The sequence below is a fragment of the Cryptomeria japonica genome, chromosome 1, assembly GCF_030272615.1.
Source record: "Cryptomeria japonica chromosome 1, Sugi_1.0, whole genome shotgun sequence".
Lineage (NCBI taxonomy): Eukaryota > Viridiplantae > Streptophyta > Pinopsida > Cupressales > Cupressaceae > Cryptomeria > Cryptomeria japonica.
Window position 1 is genome coordinate 134,912,544 of NC_081405.1, and position 21,916 is coordinate 134,934,459.

At 34.9% G+C, this 21,916-nt stretch overlaps 1 protein-coding gene across 3 annotated transcripts; it reads right to left on the bottom strand.

Annotated features, from left to right (window-relative positions):
• Nucleotides 1–3,751: 3,751 nt before the first annotated feature.
• LOC131053092 (uncharacterized) lies at nucleotides 3,752–17,213 on the bottom strand. 3 transcript variants are annotated; one of them, XM_057987699.2, is made up of 21 exons: nucleotides 17,004–17,213; nucleotides 15,300–16,858; nucleotides 14,483–14,686; nucleotides 12,856–12,960; nucleotides 12,703–12,768; nucleotides 12,419–12,583; nucleotides 11,882–11,956; nucleotides 10,520–10,674; nucleotides 8,838–8,973; nucleotides 8,659–8,728; nucleotides 8,425–8,570; nucleotides 8,260–8,316; nucleotides 7,236–7,421; nucleotides 6,965–7,057; nucleotides 6,567–6,652; nucleotides 6,417–6,483; nucleotides 6,202–6,268; nucleotides 5,971–6,107; nucleotides 5,492–5,583; nucleotides 5,217–5,283; nucleotides 3,752–4,531 (listed from the first exon to the last, which is right to left on the bottom strand). In XM_057987699.2, the coding sequence occupies exons 2-21, from the start codon at nucleotides 16,527–16,529 to the stop codon at nucleotides 4,367–4,369; spliced, it is 3,369 nt and encodes a 1,122-aa protein (XP_057843682.1). In that variant the 5' UTR covers nucleotides 16,530–16,858; nucleotides 17,004–17,213; the 3' UTR covers nucleotides 3,752–4,366. The 3 variants fall into 3 exon arrangements, with proteins under 3 accessions (XP_057843682.1, XP_057843681.1, XP_057843683.1); XM_057987698.2 differs by having other exon boundaries at nucleotides 15,300–16,533; nucleotides 17,004–17,212; XM_057987700.2 differs by having other exon boundaries at nucleotides 8,443–8,570; nucleotides 15,300–16,533; nucleotides 17,004–17,211.
• Between the last annotated feature and the right edge of the window lie 4,703 nt (nucleotides 17,214–21,916).

A 21,916-nucleotide genomic window follows, 5' to 3' on the forward strand; every position in this document is an offset into this window, starting at 1 on the left:
ATCATTGCATCTAAACTCAAAGGCATCTGAATATGGAGATATACAGCAACAAAACAAAACAATCAAAATACCATCCCTTCACTTAGCCTACCAAAAGGCTAGGAGAAATAGGCCCAAATAGGTCATTCACAACAAAGAAACAATACAACCAAGAGAAATAGGAATAGTTGCAACAAGGCTACCAAAGGACAACTACAAATGAAAGAGGAAGCTAGGACCCTTAGGGTCCCATTTAGACAATCCTAGTTCTCCTTCCACACAACAATTGAACATGAGTTTGGAAAAATGAATTAGGAATTTCCTTCCTTCTTACAACAATCCAAGAAATGCTATCTTTCAAATTCTCAAAACAAGGCGAAGTAGGAGGAGAGTTCATCAATGTGCAGAGAGGGAGCAATAGAACGACAAGATGAGAGGTGACCTTCCACCACTTGAGAAATTTTAAGAAAAATTAAAGCCAAGAGCAAGTCATGTTGTGAGCTTAAGGCAAGAGGTTCCCCAATATGGTCTGCAAGGCGTGTTTAAGCCACACTAAAAGATAAAGATTGCCATCATCCTGAGAGGAATCATTTGATGGAGAATCAGGCACATGAATAGTCAAGTGATCTTTATTAGCATTCTTCCACCAAGTAATAGTCCCCTTAAGATGTGAGAGAGAACAATTCATAGCCTAATGACCAATGGAGAAGTAATGACGTCTAAAAGAGAGAGCCTCATAACTAAATCTTGAGTCCAAGGCCTATAACAAGAAACCTCCCAAACTAAATGCACGGTAAGTTTTTTGTGTGTGTGTGTGTGTGTGTGTGTGTGTGTGTGTGTGTGTGAGTGAGAGAGAGAGAGAGAGAGAGAGAGAGAGAGAGAGAGAGAGAGAGAGAGAGAGAGAGAGAGAGAGAGAGAGAGAGAAAGAGAGAGAGAGAGTGCTCTCCCCAACCCCACAAGTTATATCCAACATCAAATCTCTATCCTTCAAAGAGGCAAATCAAGCAATGAAAAAACCCTTTAACAAGGGAAGACCTCAATCTTACTTGACAATTTCCTCGTTACTTTCAAATCACTCAATTATTCCACTTTAAGAGCATACTTTCTTAATTCAATCATAGGTCATCTCCATCATTTTCCTAGCATTAAGGTTTGTCATAGTCTAAACTTAATATGTAGGCTCTCGTCAATTCTTAACCATAACATACATGCAATTTATGTAGCAAACCTTAGTAAGTCTTCAAAGCTTGTAATAGTGAAATTTGCATACCCAACTATTTCCAATTTACTTTTGTGCTCTTTTTTAGGAGTGCCTTGATACGTAAACATATTGACAAATTACATAATTTTATGGAGAATCAAATCACTTGATCTATATAGTAGTCACCTACCCATTAAACATATTCCAATACTCACTCTCAATCAATTGTTTACACATTCCTAGACATTTGCCCTATCCACTTATTTATTACACTTATGCATCTATATGTGTCTATACTTGTGTCAACATGAATGTCCTCGTGATCATGTACTATCCCATCAAAATTCACTATTAAATTATTCCAACTTTTACAAGCCTAAGTAGGTCAAACTAAACATAAATTTGTTTAATGTGTCATTGTGTCCTTGTATTTCTAATGATTCAATACTCATTTGGACTCATATTAATCAATTTGAGTGCTATTTACATTTGCACACTTCAATTGATTGTCATTTACATTTACACATTTCAATTAATCTACTAAATGAAACTTGAATACGCACAAACATCTTAGAAAGCATATGCACAATAAAATATTAATATTTTTATGATCTTTTTCAACTTAAGAGAACATATGCCATACACATACACATACTATTTTTCAAAACTTGTTTTTCCTTATTCAAAAACATACTCCATACACAACCATGCCAAAGTAGACTAATACCATTAGCCCTAAATTAAAGTAAATAGGAAGTCGAGCCAAATCGGAAAAAAAAAAATGGAGAACAAAAATCATAGATCACACGATACAAGTTTGTAGTCAACCCTAAAATATAAGCATAGAAGATGCCAAAGCAAATAAAGAAAAACAGAGAACACAAGACTAGATCACAAAATAAGTTTGTAGTTATATAAGATAACACAATTGTTGGCTCCTGCCTACCTCCACACTTGCACATGCACACGTCAATGGAAATATTTTGATATCAAGACGATTTCCAAATTGTCGCTTCTCCGTTCTTAATCCCAAAACACATCAAATATAACTCCATCTAAGAATCATTATTTATATTTAAACTTCCATTATTTTTTGTATTACAAATATTCAAAATATGCCCACTGAATTATTCAGGAAAGTTAAATGTCATTTACGTATGCATTTCATTGATTACCCTAGACCGTGGCTTTAAAAAGTTAAATTTTCTTTGAAAAGCTATTCCTGACATCTTGAAGTTTAATTATGTAAACTTGACCTCGAGGTTATTAGGATTCTCACTTTAACGTTCGATTCTTCACCCACACAATTTGACAAAACCTGAAAGTTGAGAACTCTGTCACCATTTGTAATCTCGTGCTTGCACATTTTATATATTTGACATTAACTCACCTCTCTGCCTGGGAGTCAACACTGTCACGGCACAGACTTTCTTCGCAACTTACACAGCACAAACACGAGGTTGTCATTTTCGGCAAGTCAATAGACGTAACAAACAATACGCTTCAATATTATTAACTTAGACAGTACAAACACAAGGTTATCATTTTCGGCGAGTCAATAGACTTTACAATATACTTCAACTTTAAAATTAACTTTCAACTGGCGGTTGTCTTGTCGATAGCACGTATGCTATAACACCAATGTTTTGTTACAATTATAAGGGATTTCCAAACATGAAGCCACTGCATCTAATGTTACTCTTTACAAAGAGGTTTGACAAAATAACAAAACCTTACATTTTGCTTTAAAACTAGTGCGTGTGAACAGAGAATGTCAAAACATATGACCAATAAAGTAGCATGTTGCTCCTTTACAATTTTTTGTTTTAAACTCAATTAAAACACTGTTTATGTATGCATCAGGGGCGTTAGGGATAAGTGAGGTTGAAGAGGGATTCATAGGGCCGCTGATCTTGAACAACCCAGGAGAGAGTTCAGTGGGTAAGGGGGCAAAGGTTCAGGGGCGTTAGGCATAGAAGAGGTCCGGGGTACAAAGGGAAATGAGTGTGTTGTATGGGCTTAGGCATATGGAGGGGAGAATGTGGAATAAGGGTGTTTGGTCTTAGGCATGGAGGGGAGAAAAGGGATAGCATATATTTGTACCACCACACTTTCAGTTAAAAATGTGCTCTGAACGTCCTCAAAATAACTGTTTCTCAAACCCAGCCCTTATCATAATTTTTTTATGAAATGATTATTAAAACAAAACACAAGCACATAATCAAACCTAGTCAATAGTATCTAGAATACAACTTAATTATAAAAAGGTCTGTTGCTCAGCACTGTATGGGGTTTTTGCAGAAAACTAGATTATTCTATGTCTTTAATTCCATTGGAAATTAAGTTCCATATAAAGCAACGCTGACTTCAATTTACCCTAGCACACTTGTATTTTGCTTTAAGAAGTAATGGGAACAGAATCACCATCCAACAAAACGGGATTATTTGGCAAGTTGTAATCACAATTTGATCCTCTTTTTAAGTATTACAATTGAAAGGGAAAAGAGGATGAGAAAATATAAATAGTGACACCAGCATCCGTAAGATGAGATAGAATGGCTTGCCATCCTGTAAATAAACCAGGCTGTCTCTTTTGCATTGAATTTGAGATTAAATAAACCAATAGGATAAAACATCCAAAGTTCTCTTTGCAACAATAGAATTTTAAATCCCATGAAAATCTTCTACTCGTAGGTATTTTAATGATTCTTATAACAAAACTATGTAGTGCCACAACTCAGCACTACAATACCAGATACAGAGAGTAGCTTATGTCATTTCACCATGGCATGACTCAACTGAGCACCGCCTTATCATTTTCTTCCTGCATAGAGCACACTTTCCATATCCAACAAGATACAAGAGTTTGTAAAAACTCTTGCTCTGAACCTCAACAGCAACACACATTTCAAAGCATCTACACTTCTCTGCCACATGGGAGAGATTATAATACAATAACTCTGAACTATGTAAACCCATTTCATATTATGGGCACGTAGGACTGACTAACAAAACTCTTTAGACATTGAATATTGCATACCTGCCTTACAGAAAGCCCTCGTGAAATGAATGACTACAGAAAAGAATGATCAACACCCCCGCTTAGGTAATTCAGTCTACACAAACAAGTCTAGCAAAGACCCAAGATAAAAATCCATACATCCTCAGCTGTCCCATGAGAATAAATTATGAAGACAAAATTGATTGCAAGGCCAACTGCTGCTGAGGTTGCAAGGAGGACCATGTTGAAGCAAGAGCAGATGGAGAAAGCGTTTGCTGTAATTGTCTCAGGAGATTCACCATACGAGCAAGAGTGTGATCCGTTGCAAGGTCCTTGCCAGCACATAAAACCTGCAAGTTTATATACACAATTAATTGGCTACCAATCACAGTAAAAATTAATGTAGACAAGGGCCATAATAAAGTAATAATTAAGACAAATATTAGGACGATTTCCAATCACGATGCTTTGCCAAAGCAAAAGGAGACAATGACAGAATAATCATCCAAAAGTTTGATATCCTCTTTTTGATAAAATCACATTTTTTTATTGTGCAGTCAAGCTATCACCGAAAAATGTGCAAACAATGACCTTTTTAATAAAAAGGTGTGCACGCATGCTCAACTTCTGAGATGAATGGAAGCTATGAAATATTCACCACAATGTATCTTTCGAGACCATTTGAACAAAACTTCAATATAAGTTCAAATGATATAAGTTGAAACCACCACCATAAAATCTTTTGACATGTTTAGTTTGGAAGGTCGTAGAAATATATAAATGAGGAAACGCCAGCCGCAGTTTGAATTAAGCAACCTATATTTACCACACCTAAATGTTTTCCCCTACTTGTTAATCATTCAAGTAAAGTTATTGTCATTAAACGCAAGGCACATGGTGATTGTAATTTGACCTACCATAGAAGAGAATAATAAAGCAATAAGATCCATTAATGGGCATCATTCCATTTTTAAGAAGACACCATCTAGACTTTGAGAATATTAAAAGACAAAAAAATGATGAGAATTAACAAACCTCAGCAAATACTGCAACTATTTTAGGTAAATACTGATTGTTGGGTCCAAGAATATCTGCATCAGACCTGAAAAGAGAAGATATCTTAACATAAACTCTGAGAAATACAGATGCTAAGAGAGAAAGTTACAGTTGCATTAGGTTATGAATTGAAAGAATAAACAAACTATTGAATATACTTCTCTGCGGACAATTTGACTTTGATTGAATCACAGCTAGATTAAGCAAAAAATTGAGAGAAAAAACCTAACCATGAATCCAAATCAGAAACCTACCGCTCAACCATGGAGCATAATTGTTCGTGGACAATTTTGGCTTCAATTAAATCTCCTTTTATAGGCAAACAACTTAGCCAAGCAGGAATAACCTACATTTCCATGAGATGATAACAATTGCTCAAAAACAGATTGAAATTTGATAATAACATTTAACACAAATTTAAACATAATTATAGAAAGCAAGAAATCAGAAATGCATGTATCTCCTCCAACACCGTACATATCACGAAAGAATATTGTAGCCTGGAACTTCAAAAAAATATCATACTCATTTAACAATGGAAATATAAACAAGGGAAATAAATTTTAGTTCATCCAGGACATAGAAACAACCAAAAAGCATTTACAGAGGACCACATACACATGTTTAAACAACTAAAAATATATTTTCAAAATGGTAGGAGACGAGACAATAAGAACACAAATACAGACTTGTGAAGCATCAGACGATTGCAATAGTGCCATCAGTAACTTACCTGCACGGCATCAATACTGTCACGATGAAATTGACAGATTTTCCCTAATGCAGAAACTGCATTGTCAGTCGCCATTATATTCTCACCATCCCGTGCATTTGGTTGACTTATTACTACATTCAGTCTGGAAAGTGCCTCTGAAAGAAGCACCCATAGCCATCACAATCAAGAGTTATGAACAATGTGTTGTCAATAAGTCTAGTACTCAAAGATCCAAGAATCAATCATTACCTCCAACAAGAGGCTTGAATTTGGATCCACCAAATTCGGCACAGACCCCAATGCCATAAACAGCAGCCTAAAAAAAATTCCAGTGAAGTACAGCCCACAGTGCAACCAAGAATACAAAGAAATGCATATCAGAAAAGGAGACATGGCATCATATCAAAACAAAACTAAGAAAACATAATAACAGAAAGGAACAAGAATTTATCCAATCTCAATACCTGCCGCACATCAGCATTAGAATCAGTGCAAGCTTCTAGTAAGAAAGGTAAATACGTATCATAATATCTGCAAATAAGGCAAAAAATTTAACGACTGGTGAAAAGATAAAAGAATTGGTTATAAGGCCAGTTTTCAGATTCCCATCTTACTTTACAGCAGCTTCCTGACACTGTTCAGCCACATCATCAAAAATACAAATAGCAATTCTTCTTTCTTCAGCTGTTTTATCCTTCCCCTGAAAAGAATTTTAGAAAATTGATCCAATAAAGCAAACTTCAGTCATCCAGTTTCCTTTATATGTAATTACTAAGACAAGTTTAGACATAAAAAATGTAAAATTCTACAACCATTCACATAGGATGGGAAAAAATAAAATTCAATTATTTTAATATCGTATTGCAGAAAATAACATACTGCCATTCAAAATAGTTTCTCAATCCAAAAGTCTCAGTAGTCAGAGTAAACCCTTACACATCCTTAGACAAAGCATATAAATAATCAACTATGCATACACCTAAGCTAAGATGCTTAATCTAAAAACACTTACCCACATAGGTGTTATATAAGAGGAAAGTTCATCAAAGAATGGCAAGAACGAGGATTTAAAAGTCTTAATAAGTGTTCCTATGCATTCTCCAACCTGCAAGAAGTAAATAAATATAATATGTTTTTAGAGTCATGAAGACGATCACTTGTAGGACTAGTCTTTACAAGCTCCCACTCACAAAATCTCATTTTGTTGATTAAAATTTGAGATTGCATATTTCAATAGCCAAACATCAAAGTGAAAATTAACAATGTAAATTAAAATTTCTCACTTGATCAAAAACTTCTTCTTCCTGCTCATTTTCCTCTTGAAGTATTTCCCCTTCCTCTGCATCAAAGTCCTCAGCTTTAGTCCTCTCCGTCCGTTCCCTCTTTCGAGTTGCACTGGCTGTTATTACTTGCTTGACTTCATCCACTATTGACTTGACTTGTCCTTGATCAAGCAAGGTCCCTGATATCTGTATAAGGTAACCATCAAACTTTTAGTATCACTGGGATCCAAGCACATACATTGGTACTGATCAGAATATCCATGACAACCATACTTTGCTACTAAGTCACAAGGTTCGAATTCGACAGCCATGAAAATCGGATGAAATTCGACAAGGGAAAAATTCAAAAAAAAAATCGGATAAAATTCGCCTTCGATAATTTTGTTTATTTTTAAATATATGCATACTTCTAATAAATTATCAGAATAGCGACCCTTGTTGGAGAAAATCCCAGGGCGACCCAGCAGTTGCAGACACCCATGACCCAATAGATACAAAGCATATACAAAGAATACCCACGACCAGCTGAGTTGTGTTTAGAGACAGATAGCAGTGCTTTATAGAGGAAATTCGATTAAACTCGAATTTTTTTTATAGAAGTTTGAAATTCGATTAAATTCGAACCTCATCCTTGAAAATCGCCGTATCCTGTGACTTAGCTTTGCTACTAAGAAAAAGAACATATTCAAGTTTTAACACAAAATAAAAGCAGCAGAGACTTGAAACTTAAAACATCTAGATAAAAAACAGAACTCATTTGATAACCAAGGTAATACATTTAGATACAGTGCAAATTACTAACATGATAGATTTCAAATGAACAAGCATATACAGCACATATCCACAGCATCATACCAAATCTATGTTTATCTTGACATGCAGACTTCGAATGCATGCACAAAGGGTATCTCTTTCAAACCTAACTAGAGGCCAAAGTACAATACAAATCTAAAAAATAAATTACTTTGCAATCAGTCAAGTGTCTGAATGTTTTAATTGTATGTATGCAATAAAAATATCTCACCTGTATGCATTCATTCAATGCATCCAGCATGCTAGAACAAATTTCAGTCTCAGGCTCCTGGAGAATCAACTAATCTTGTCAGTAAAATAAATTTCCTAACACCAAAGAATTACAACTCACAAAACAGTCCAGATAATACAATGATCCAAGAAATGCCACACTGACTGGTGATGTCCAAATGACCTTATGCAAAGCTTCAACCAGGGCAGGTATAATGTAATCAGACAGCTGTTTAACATAGGTTTGATCTCTTCCCTGCGCCAGTCCCTTCTCCACGGCCAGTTTGGCAGACTGCAATAGCTCCGGCATTGCTGAATTTAAATACAAACAAATCTGACGTCAAAACCTAAAACAGAGAAATATAGTGTCATAACTCAAGAAAAGTGAACTACTTGGTACCTGAAACAGCAGCTTTGCGAACTTCTTCATGGAAGTAAAATTTCAGAAGTGGAACCAATGTTGGGGCAACCTGTACTTAATAGAGTATATCTACATGAGTATTTATATCTTGCTGACAGAATTTTTGCTCCAATGCTACAAACAACTTACAAAAATAAACAAAGGATTGAACAACGGACCTGATCAATCCATGGAAAGAAGCCCTCTTTTAATTCATCAGCATAGCAGCATAGCATATTACAAGCTGTTGCCTTCTCCTCCAAAACACTTGTTTTAATACCAATCTTTTTATCTCCTAGGGTGATAGTCTCCACACTAACCACATCACAACAAACCAGAATATATTGACATACTTTGACAGACTTACAAGAGAATAAAAAACACTCACATTTTATCAACATTATATTACTAATGAAGTAAACTGCGTTAAGTAGAGCCTCATTACCAGCAGTTACTACAAGAACAAAGAAAAATAAATATTTTGTAATTGTAATTGTAGTTGTCCTCTCCTTCCATCTCCATCTCCATCTCCATTATTCAGTTAGTTGCCTTGATGAGGTGAATTGTTGATGAGCATTTGTTTGACTTTGAACAAGGATTGGTGGATATGTTATTTTCAAAAAGCAGAATACCAAGACAGTACATGAATGAGAATACATTAATTACTGAAGATGGTCGCAGTTGGTGCTGCTAATGCTTAAAAGTTTTTAGTTATGGTAACTGTTGGTGCTGGTAATGCTTAAGAGTTACTAGTTATGGTGGCAGAGAGCAATTGCAAGGAATAAAATGCCACAAACCAGGAGCTTTAGAGACAGCTTTAACAACACATTCTAAGGTGTTTTGAATGACTTTTTGTATGTAAATGCAGATACAAGGCCACTGACAGTGGTAAAGATTTAGTTGAAAAACTCAGACTCGGCAATAATCGGTAAATTTTCCAAAACATTAAACAAATAAATTTGTATAAATATTCATCAAAAACGTGTATTACTGAATTTAGGCTTATTCAAATGTTTGTGGAAAAACAGCATGCAAAACATGGAAGGATGGAAATAATATAGTAATAAAATTACTAAAAAATGAATGGTACAAAATTACAAATAATATATTATGAACAGCAAAAAATTACAGATGCCCAAAAGGTAAAATCTTTAAAACTATCCCAATGCCCTTGCAAACTTACAGATGCACACAGAATGCAGTGACCAGTCATACATGACAAAATACCCATGCATAAACAGCCACATGGGAAGGGTATGTGAAATGAAATTTACAGTGGTGTCATGTTTTTCATTTGAGCAAGAGCACGCAGGCACATAAGAGGGCATTGAAAAAACCACCTACGAGTACTCATTTAGCTTTTGAAACATCTAAATGAGTACTCAGAAGTCCTGTAAGTACTTGCAGGATTTTACTAATATGGTAAAGATGAATAAGATAAGTAATTTTTCATCTAGATGCTTAACAAATATAATTGTAAAAGCATGTAATTAAGCACAGTTATAATGGTCTAATGTGCAACCAATTCATTTGTAGATTACTATCAAAAAAAAACATTAAGCATGGAATATTTTCATATTTATGTTACATTTAACAAAATATTCAATTTATAGAATCAAGTAATTTGAAGTATGCAAGTGTTCTAACAGCAAGGACTCATATAAAGAAATGGTTATTTAACCCCAAGAAATTTTTAATTTGAAAAATTATTTTCCATTTAAATTAGTTAAAATTACCCATCCAGCATAGACAGCCGATAAAACTTCACATTCTAATAACTAAAATTAGAAAGACCTAATGTGCAGGACAATCAATCACTCACATTCCACCTGAGCTAACACAAAATTCAAGTATGACTCACCTCTCATCATCAGAATCGTCAATATCATTATCAGAATCTGCAGAAGTGATGGTCACATCTGGCTTTAGCTGGGCAGACTGAAGAAGTGGAGGCATCACTACATTCATATAAGGAAGAAAATCTTGTCCCAAACACTTGCAAAGTCTTGCCCATGCCTGCTCAAAAGCACCAAGTTGTTTGAAAATATGTCAGGAAAAAATAATCCACAATATCAATTATAATTTTCAAAGTGAATAACGCATTTGTGAGATTTCTTGCCAGTACAACATAGGCAGTTATTATGAAGGAATCATATCTAGCACTACCTTTTATGCCATTAATTTTCTATTTAGACAAAGAATAACTTGTAATATATTGGAGACTTGGTAACAGAACAGAATCCAGTAGATCAGAACAGTCAAAAGAGGAATAAGGAGCCTTAACCACCTTCCATGCTTAAAGATGCTTGAAGCAATACCTTAAAGAAACTTAGAAACCATCTATAACATACTACTGTGTTTTAGAATTTTTTAAGCAACACCATAAAATTGCCGCAGAACCAACTATGATGTTACTAAAGTCTTAAAGAATTTTACATTAATATGAGAACCAAATCACATAACCCAATAGAAGCCAATATCATGCAGTTCCATTATGGAAATTTGCAATAGTAATTGAAACTAATATATAGGAAACATGATCAACAGCCCCCTGGTTTCAAAGAAAGAGTTAACTTCATACCGCAATCACTTCAACAATACATGAATTGCCTTACATTCTGCAATACGGAAGAACAAATTCCCAAACACAACATATCTCACATCTATAATGCATACAGAAAAAATATTTGATGGAACAAACTCAAGATGGAGAAAAGAGAATAAAATCCTGCATATATACATGTTTTGAGTTTCAACAAATAAATCAAACTGACTTTTGTAGTTGAAAATTTGGACAATGTGTCTCAACAGGCAAGTCATCTCTCTAGGGACAGAAATTATATGTCAAACATGAAAAAAAAATTCACCGTCCCTGAATCAAAGTCATGAGATTGAAGACTCCTTTTTCAGCATATTTTCCTGGAACAGAAGTCACCTACTCTTGACATTATTTTTTCATCCAGCAATACTGCAGAAACTGCCTTCTACAACTAGGAAATTCTTGACAAATTTGACCCAAAAAATAAGAAACCGAATACTGGAAAGCATCAAAGATAGTTGGCTAATCACACTCCTTAATACTTTGTTTCTAATAGATATGGAAAGCAATACAGTGAACTGATATCAACAGAAAAGGAGCTGTTCAAAACAATGGCATAACTCCTCCAAATACACCCTCGGATTCTATTTATTTATTATCAATAAAGAACAAATATTAACATACTTGTAGCATGTAACTTATGGTTGGGTCGTCAGCCTCCATCTGAGATCCTTGTAGTGTCATGAGCACCTCCATTACCTGCATGAAGCCAGCTGAGCATCAAAAGCATGGTTTGAAAATAACTCCTATCAGCAGCATAGCATTTTAAAAAGTACAAAGTTGGAAACGTTAGGAAACAAGAAACAACTACCAGGAAGATGATGCAATAAGGCCTACTACTTTCTTACTTATTTCATGTTCCAGTTTGAAATCCGTAACTTTTTTGACAAGTTAAAGGAGCATAAAAAGGGCAAAGTAGTTTCAAATAACATTAGTAATAAACAAACAGAGAAATCCATAGATGAGGATCTATAGATTCAGGTACAAAAAAGACAATGCAAACACTCTTTTGCATTTTGTTCACTAACTGTACCCTTATATAGCATACGCTTTTGCTCTTATCATCTCCTTAAGCACTTCATCACATAAACCAAGAGAAGGCAATAAACATTTTGCATATGCCTAGATCCTACAGATTAAATACTTTCTATAAGTATGCACCTGTTTAGCATCATCTCTAAATTTATCCTTTCCAACAGCCATTCCAACCAGGCTAATGCATTCCATAGCCTTGGCACGCAGCATACGGTTAGCTTTGTCGGTAGCATTTAGTAATATGGCTTTCAAATAAGGCATAACTGCATCATAGTACTTCTGAAATTGCTCCTGTCGACCAAAACATATTATCATCAGGTTAAGTCTATTCTGATTGACTGTAAAATAATGTATTACATTCAAATTTATGCAGAAGCAATTTTAAAGTAACACGTCAGCCTAAGGAATACCTGAGAAGAATCAGCAACAGATGCTAAAGCTGTCAAAGCACCCTCCTGCACCATCTGCTTCCCATTCTGATAAGAGATGACAAATGGTTTGTTACATAGATGCTTAAAATGCCCCAAAGATATAAGCAAGGAAACAAATAGTTGAGAACTTACTTGCAAAAGAACAAGCAGCTTGCTCACTATGCCATCCAAGTATGGTGTCAAAATATCAGGTGTGCAATTTTCACTGAAGTTAAGCACAGCTGAAGCTGCATGTGCCTGCAAGTTACCAAAATTCAAATAAAATCATTGAAAAGCTAATGATAATGGCAAATCTTAGATGGTGATTGTTGACGCAGCTATCAAATAACTCCATATCATGAGCAAAAAGCAAACCCCAATAACCTTTAAGGCTTCTCGACAAGTAATAAACTTTACTTACTTCCTTACACTACTCGAGATTCTAATTTCCTATATGAGATTTTTATTACAATTATCAACAATCTAAGTTCTTATGTAGCATTCTTAATTACAAGCAATTGACAACATATGATTCCCAGATGGCAAAAAAGTACTTGTCCACCAACCAAGAAATCAATTTCCAGGGAAAACTATGTTTGGATAAGATCCTATTTCAGTATCATTCTACAATAATTTATTCAGAAAATTATTTAAATTTGGTTGTTGTCATCCTAATTCTAGGCCCTTAATTGGCTAATGACTTTTTGTAGGGTTTCTAGCCTCAACATAAAACTTTGCATTCCAATTCATACAAGTCTTCATCTTGAAAATCTTCAAGGCAATAAAAGGGTAGACAAGAAAAAAGTTGATGTTCACAGTTAATCCCACAAATTCTAAGTTGACCAAACATGACTAACCAGACAACCTTGTCAAAAAAAAAGGATTATTATTAAACAAATGGAAATAACAATGAACACACTCAATTGTATCATATTGATCATATCAATAAGAGATAAACTCAAAATCTTAGAGACAATATTTATAACAACAAAAACACTAACATATCATATATAAGCACTCAATTGTTTTACGTTATGGCAATGCTGAAAGCCAATGCAAATTTCTGTGTTCACTATTAAACTAACTTTTGATGTCACATGAGATATCATATTTGAACTACTGCAAGAAAACCTGCCATTGTGAAGAACTTTCCTCGGTAACTCGAAAAATAGAACTAAAGCACTGATGCCATAGGCCAGAATATAGTCAACAATAGACACAACCATACACTGATGTCTCTTGAATCTGCACAAACTTCATTGACATCTATTCCCTACCAATCTACTAAAAGTTTAGAAAAAAGCATACAGAATCAATTTTATTAACTCTTGTGCCTAAAATGCCATGTCACTCTAGATGCTACTTCTGTACAGACTTCATCCTAAATTATTTCCATAACTACTACAAGCTCATGCAATAACAAAATTACATTTTACAACTGGAAGAAACTTAAAATAATGGAAAGCACGATTTCATATTTCACAGGGGCATTAAAAAGATGCAATACAAATACAATCAGAAGTGAAATTTATAGCAATAAAGATTTATAATAACTGACAGAGGGCAATACCAATTAAACATGAAATCAAAACACATATGACAAAATCCAATTAAAAGCAGACTATTATGCATATACCAACATGGTAATATTGCAATCACATTTAGGCAAACTAACTTTAGGCACTAATTATCTAATTAAGGCATCATTAGTATCATATTGATCTGTTATGCTTTGAGATATAGAAATGCAGCAATTAATCGAAATATGGCTTGATTTGACCTGCACTCGGGGGTTCTGAAAATCATCCATTGCTCCAGCCAATGCAGGCAGAACCCGCTGATGATATTGTTGTTGCAAATCTGGACCAAGATCTGTCGAGAGCTGACCGATAGCATTGATAGCTGCCCATCGCACACGGGGATGGGGATCTTGGAAAGAGTTCAAAACCATGTTGACAACTTGCTCAAGATTCTTTATCATCACCTATTTGCAAATAAAACCAAATTTGCAGTTATCCCATCTGCCCTGTGCACAGTTCTTATTATTGAAACAATTATTACCCAAATCTAGAAATGCAAAAGTCTGTGCATACAGCATGAAGCAACAACAATTTCAGTGATCGTTCATTGGGATATACTTAATCAAATTAATAAGTTGGGAAACCCTCTTGATAAACTGCTGGGTATCCCCAGTGGAACAGTTGACAATACTCCCAACTGACAAGGTGGATCAGATGAGAGTACCCAACTGATGTAATCCGTCATTCAAGAATGCCCAAATGATACCCAACTCATATATTCCATCAGTTGGTCTAATTAAAATGCAAATCATGCAATTGACATACTTACAATACCCAGTTTAATCATTGCAATTGACCTAATTATAATGCATATGGTCCAATGGTTATTCACATGATATACTATCAATTGGTTATGAATACCTCAATTGATACAGTGACTCATTTGCAAGCGTGCACGTGATACAATGATTCAGTTGAGAATATCCTTAACATCAATCTAATGTTTTGACAATGAAATAATCATTAAAAATACAAGTTTTATATGGCAATTAAAAAATGAAGATTTAGTATACATACCTTAGCACAACCTTCGGCAATTTGAGCAAGAGTGATGAGAGCAGCATGATGCTTACGCCAATCAGGATCAGCCAAATAAGCGGGAAGCAACTCAGATGCAACAGGCACAATAGTATTCCCTCCCAGAGAAATGGCTAACCGATCCAAACACTCCTGACCAACATTATAATTGCTGGACTCCCCAGCATCTTCATCCTCGGTATTTGCTGCATGCCAGGCAGGATCATCCTCAATATCAAGAAGCATTTTCATCAGAATAGCAAAAAGCCTACCAATAAACTGTGGAAGTTTCCTCATCATCCCAGGTGCCCGTTCCCTTGCTTCAGCAAGAGTAATAATGAACTCTATGGCAAGATGCCTTGTCCCCTCTTCAAGGGATTCTGCCTCGGCAATCTGCAGCATGGAGCCAACTACATCCACAATCTGCCGCCTCAAGAACCGTGGCTCAGTGCCAGCTAATTCGATAAACATTTCAAGTGCCTCCTGTGCAGTAACCTCCTCATTGTGGTTGAGGGCCTCAGTGAGAGTCTGCATCATAGCAGGCAGGAGGTCTTGGAACCGTTCCCTATCTTGTGGTGACTCGATTGTCTGTACAAAATTAGTTGTCGCCCCTAGGGCTGCAATGCGCACATCAGAGGGTGAGGTTGGGTTGAGGCACTGATGAAAGACGGTGTGCAGTGTGCTTAGATGCGGGTGCAGGTGATCACCGATGTACTGAGACAACTGTGCAAACATGAGAAGCGCAGATTCTTTAAGCCTTGGAGAATCGGAACTTACGCACTGGAACATGAAGGGCAACAACTCTGGCCACTGACCTTCCTCGATGATCGAGGCAGCAAGCTCCGCAACAGTATCACAGAGCTTTTTAACAATTGTTTTGACTTCTTCCCTTTGCACACAGACAAGAAGGTGGCCCTTGACTGCGGTCTGAGTGGATGGCTGCAGGCGGGGCCAGATATAGGTCTCGTCCCGGGTAATCTGTTTGCGCAGCAATATAGCCGCCATGGCCCTGATTTCAACTTTGCCACAAGACTGTAGAACATAGACTAGCTTTAAAGCCAGTGCATCGGGGTGCTTCTCCTTGCACGCATTAAATAGCACCTCCGCCTGACCTCGCTGCTCGTTGCCGGCACTCATAAGGTGCGTTATTAAGGCTTCAAAAGCCGCCGGATCGGCACCTAGAATGGCATTAATCTGCCCCTGCACCACTTCTGATGACATCGCCTCCATGATTCTGATAAGCCACAAGCAAAGATAAGATCCTTCCAAGGGCAATCCAACAGCAACAATACAGTTCTTTCAAGCAGAAACAGCATCCATTCACAATAAATTACAGATACATGTTGCTTAAGTCTTTAAACAAACTATCATAAACCCTACTCCACAGTTAACATCAGTTATCAACAAGACAAGAATATTTCATCGCTAATCGACAACTGAAGCTAAAATCCTTCCACGGTCGATTGCACAAACCATCACAGGAACTCTACTTCAACAACAATCCAACGGCAAAAACACTATCCTCAAGAATTATCCACATATGTTTTTTTCATAATAATCTACAAGCACAAACAAGATCCTTTCAGAGTTGATTACAGACGAACATTCTTTCCAGAACATAAAACCCTACTTCAAGACACATAAACAAAGAAATGATTTCACCAAAACAAAGATTAAACCAAAGTCTGAAGAAAAAGCATTAACCTGTTAAATCTAATAGATCCGATCCTAATAATCTCTTCCTCTCTGCAGAACGGAGAAGGGTTTTTGAAAGCGCTCTGCAGAGACTCCTCTCTTCTTTGCGCCCCTTTTTTTGAAGCCCTAAAAGTTGTGGAGGTTTTGGTTATAAAAAGGTTGGAGGGAAAGTGGAAATTTCAAGGAACAAGTTTTTCCCGAACGACAATTCTTTTTTTATTACTGAAATTCAGATATTATGCCAAGGTTGGAATCATCGTGTCTTTATTTGAGCGTTATCTGAAAGAACGGGTGTTTGGAATCTTTAATTGTTCACATGAAATTCCATGGCATTTAACCAACACGGTCATATCAATCTTAATTCCCCGCGGTCTTTATCTTCATAAAACTACGAATCAAACAAGATTTCTTATAATTCAAGATAAACATGTATGAAAAATCAATCAAAATTGGCTCTTGGTCATGTCATTAAGATTCAAGTTAGTTTAGAATATTAACATAGATTGCAATTTTTGGGTATTAATCTATTTATTATGTCATTAGTTGAGTTGGATTGGATTATAATGGGCTTAGTTTATCCAAACATCTCATTATATTTTATCAATTTATAGAATATAAAATTTCATAAGAAAAGTAAGAGAATCTACAAAATCAACAAAATATTAGAATAAGTATTTGCTTCAAAGTATTATAATAAATATTGTTTCTTAAAAAAGGAAAAATTATATATTCATATTTTTTAATGTATATTTTGGGTCCATTTCAATTAGAGTGTAATTTATGCAATGATAAGTTTACAAGTGGCATATTCTTATATGAATTAGGCTCATGATATTATCTTATCTTAAACCCATCATCATCGTCGTGTGTCTCTAGAGATTAACCTTGATCTCTAGATCTTTTATTCCCTAGTCATGAATCAAATCCAAAGGTGGAAAAGTGGTTCAAATCATTTCCAAACTTGCAGATTTAAACTCTGGTCTTTCAAAATTCATTTAAATTTTATTGATTTCCTCCCATTAATTGTTGTGAGTTGGCATGGTGCAAATTTGTGTTGATTTGTGTGTTGTCTTGTTGTATTTAAGTACATTTATTATTCTATGAAAAATAATGCTTACATGTCATTTTTTCTTGTCCTCTTGCACATCGTTACAATAGCATCATTGAATAATATAATTGTACTATTGTAGCATATATTATCATAAGCGTGTTTGTCTGTCACCTTCGATTTCTATTCATAATCTTTGAATTGATATGTTTGGGGGCTTGATTGAGGAAAACATAACACTCTCTTAGCAAGTTCTTTAATTGTGTCTATAAACACCACACGAACTCAAACACAAATGCAACAAGGTGAGGCAAACACAAATGCAACAAGGTGAGGCAAATCTGAGAGTCCTCCATTTATTGTCAATTCGCTTCTATGGATCCTTTTTTTTTCACCAAATAATTTCCACTCACAGAGATCAATTTCATGTGCATTATAAACTAGAAGAAGGTACATATAATCTACATGTTTTGAGGCATTTATCTAATCAAGCCCTAAAATTTTTGACAATGATGAATTAATTCTCGACATCATTTATAAAATATCCCCCTTAAGAATCTAGCTAAATACCTTGTTCTATTTATTTTAATTTTGTATTTAGTTTTTTATTTAATTATCTTGGATGTTAATTTGAGGTGTTATTTATCTCATCAAAATATTCGGTAAACTCAACTTTCCTACATGGCTTAGAGTTTTGATCTTAGGGTCTATCCTTCTTTTCTTAGGGTTTTCATATATAACAATGCATCTTTAAATTTTTGGATTTCATTTAGGTTTTAGTCCTCTTTGCTTGTAATTTATTGTTATAAGTCCTTTAGGTTTTTTATGTTTATCATATAATAGTTTTTAGTTGGCCCTCCCAACACTTATATTTATCTCCGGTTTTTTATTTGTTAAATTGTTTGAAGTCCGTATGATTCCTTCTCAATTTATTATTTTAGGTTTTTTGGTCTTTAAGAACTTAAATTTTGTTTGCATGCTAAGGTCTTATCTAGATCCTCTTATTCACTTGAGAAGGTCCTCATTTGAGTCCCCGAAAAGCCCAATCTAATGGAAAAAGTGCTTCTAATGGTTTTGGTGTGGATACTATGGTTCTTACCACTATTGTTGAGGTTGAGGGTGAAAATTTTGATCATTAAGGACATTTAAAACAGCAATAATTTCCATGTGAGCTTGTTAGTTTAGTTAAAGTGGATGGTCCTACACATTTCATTTAAATATTCAACAATTTGTGCTTGCTAAGATATTTAGAGTGCAAATAGTTCAAGACATCTATGTTAAGGTTACTCCTAGTTCTTGTATTGGTACATCATCCTCACTGTTTCCTACTAGTTGTGTTCCTCGCTTTGACATGCCTTCATATTTCATCTCTCTTTCTCTCACATGGGTATAATTATTGTGCCCTCTTCACATATTGAGATTTATGCATCCACTCCTTCATCATGTGCTACTATTATTTCACATGTTTTTTTATGTGTTATCTCTATTGGTGTTATGCCTACCTATGATCCTAGTATTTTTTCCATCATCTCCACTTCCACCATAATTATTGTCTCTTCTCATAACCCTTCTAGTGTTATGCATGCCTCCGCTACCGACATCCCTCGTTATATTTCTTGTTCCATTGTTAGTTCCACTTCTTGTTCATACTTTCTTTTGTATCTTATTCCATGCCACATTCTACACCTCTTGTTATTGCCTTGTTTATGTCATAACTATCTATTTCCTAGCAACATATTTATACCATTTTTTTATGTCCCACATTCCTACTATCACCATCCCTATTTCTACCTTAGATGCACTTATTCAAAATCTCAATAAGGTGGAGCATAAGTTGACCATGCTAATGGACAAGATAAAGATGGATATGTGGGAGCACAAATTACGCATTTGAGAATATTACTTATCCCTTACCTATTGGTTTTGTGTCTCCTCGATTTAAAATGTATAGTGGCAAAGGTTACTTGAATGCACATTTGAGATCATTCATTATTGTATATCTAGATTATGTGTGTGAAGATAAAGATTTAGCTCTTATTTGTACATGTTTCAAATATTACGTTGTTTAGTGATTTTTCTTTACATGGTTTTACTCACTTTTAATTGAATTAGCTAAATCATTCCTTAAACATTTCAAATAATATAATCTAAAGACTAATATCAGAAATTCTTTGATTATGCACAAGGACCTGATGAGTGCATGTGTGAACATGTTGTTAGTTTCTATACCTTATGTTCTAAGTTACACCATCTACTTCATGATGATAATTTAAAAGCTATTTTTATTATAGGTTATTATCAACTCTTTAAGATAGTAGCGGGAACAAATAAGGGAGAAGTGGAGGTGAATGCAAACTACTCCTATCTCACTCAATAGATGTGGAATCCATTAATTAACTGGTCAATCACACCGTAGGGGTGGGTGGGAGGACAATAAAGTTATTTCGGTGGGGGGAGATAGAGGGTCATCTACGACACTTGATCTAGATCCACTCTCATATCCAATAGGGTTTCTTCATATCAAGTAAATAATTGTAAATTTGTATATGCATTTTGATGTGCTTGAATATGATTAATTTTATTGTGGCTCTTGTACATATTCTTACTATTCTAAGTTACTAAAACCTAACATGTTTTCAAAGAAAAATGGTTATGAGGATAAAAAAGGAAAATTTGAAGTGGCCAGTACTCCTAATATATCACACTTTAAATCCTATACTTTCCAAAATTATACCGAGTCACAATAGCCCTTGGACATTATGCTCCAAAGTTTATTAATCTCTATTTTGTATAAATTGGTAATTGTATATCCACTAGATCCATCCAGAGGATTACTTAAGAACTATAATGAGAATGTATTTTTGAAGCTTTAGTATAATTAATGGGCATCATACTGAAAGGTGTGTGGCCTTGAAAAATGAAGTGCAAGATTTAATTAATAATGATATGATTCATATATAAGGTATAGATGGTGGAGGAAATCCTTCATCCTAACCAAAATTTATAGATTTGTACCAAATTATTTCATAGTCATTCTAATAATGTTAATGCATATCATGAATAAAATCCTTTTACTATGGCATGTCAATATGTCGACAGATGTTTTATGGATGATTACATATTCTAATACAAATGCTTTTGTGGGTATAATATTTTAAAGATACATCCTCTTCATCTCATACTACTTCATTAATTACATTTTCTAACAACAACCCCATTAATAACAACCTTTTCATCAATTATTGGTCTCTTCATATTGTCATTGTAAACCCATGTTATATATACAATATAAGATCCCCTTTTCTTGTTAGTAGAGCTTCCAAAGGAATGGTTAAAAAATAAACCTAGGTCTTGGAGTATTTATTAATTTGGTATATATAGTTTCAAATCTAAATGGTTTACACGTGTTTCCATAGGATAGGTTATATTATTCATGTATTCTAGTTGTATCACTTCTAGTATCATTGCACAAAACACATACAAATCTTTTAAAAGGTCTATAAATAGGATGTGCATGAATAAAAAATTTAAGGTCTTCAATTACCACGAGGGCCTATTGGGTGTGGATTTGGCTATATAAAAGATATATCATGAGTGTTATGCTGAGTTCGATGATTAAATTGATGGATTTATCATTGTGCAATTTGGCTAGGTTGAGAATCTTTGTTTTTCCTTTTAAGGCGAGTTTTTATCTTTTGGGGTTGAGACTATTGTTGAGCTAGATGAGAAGGGATCAGTAAAGTGTGTTGATTCATGTTACCTTGCCCATGAATAGGAAAATCATTTTGGTAAAACCTTAGATTGTAATTGTGTGTGGTGATGGGACCTTGGTTGTATTTGCAAGCCAATTTCACAAGCAAAGGAACGTGCCTAT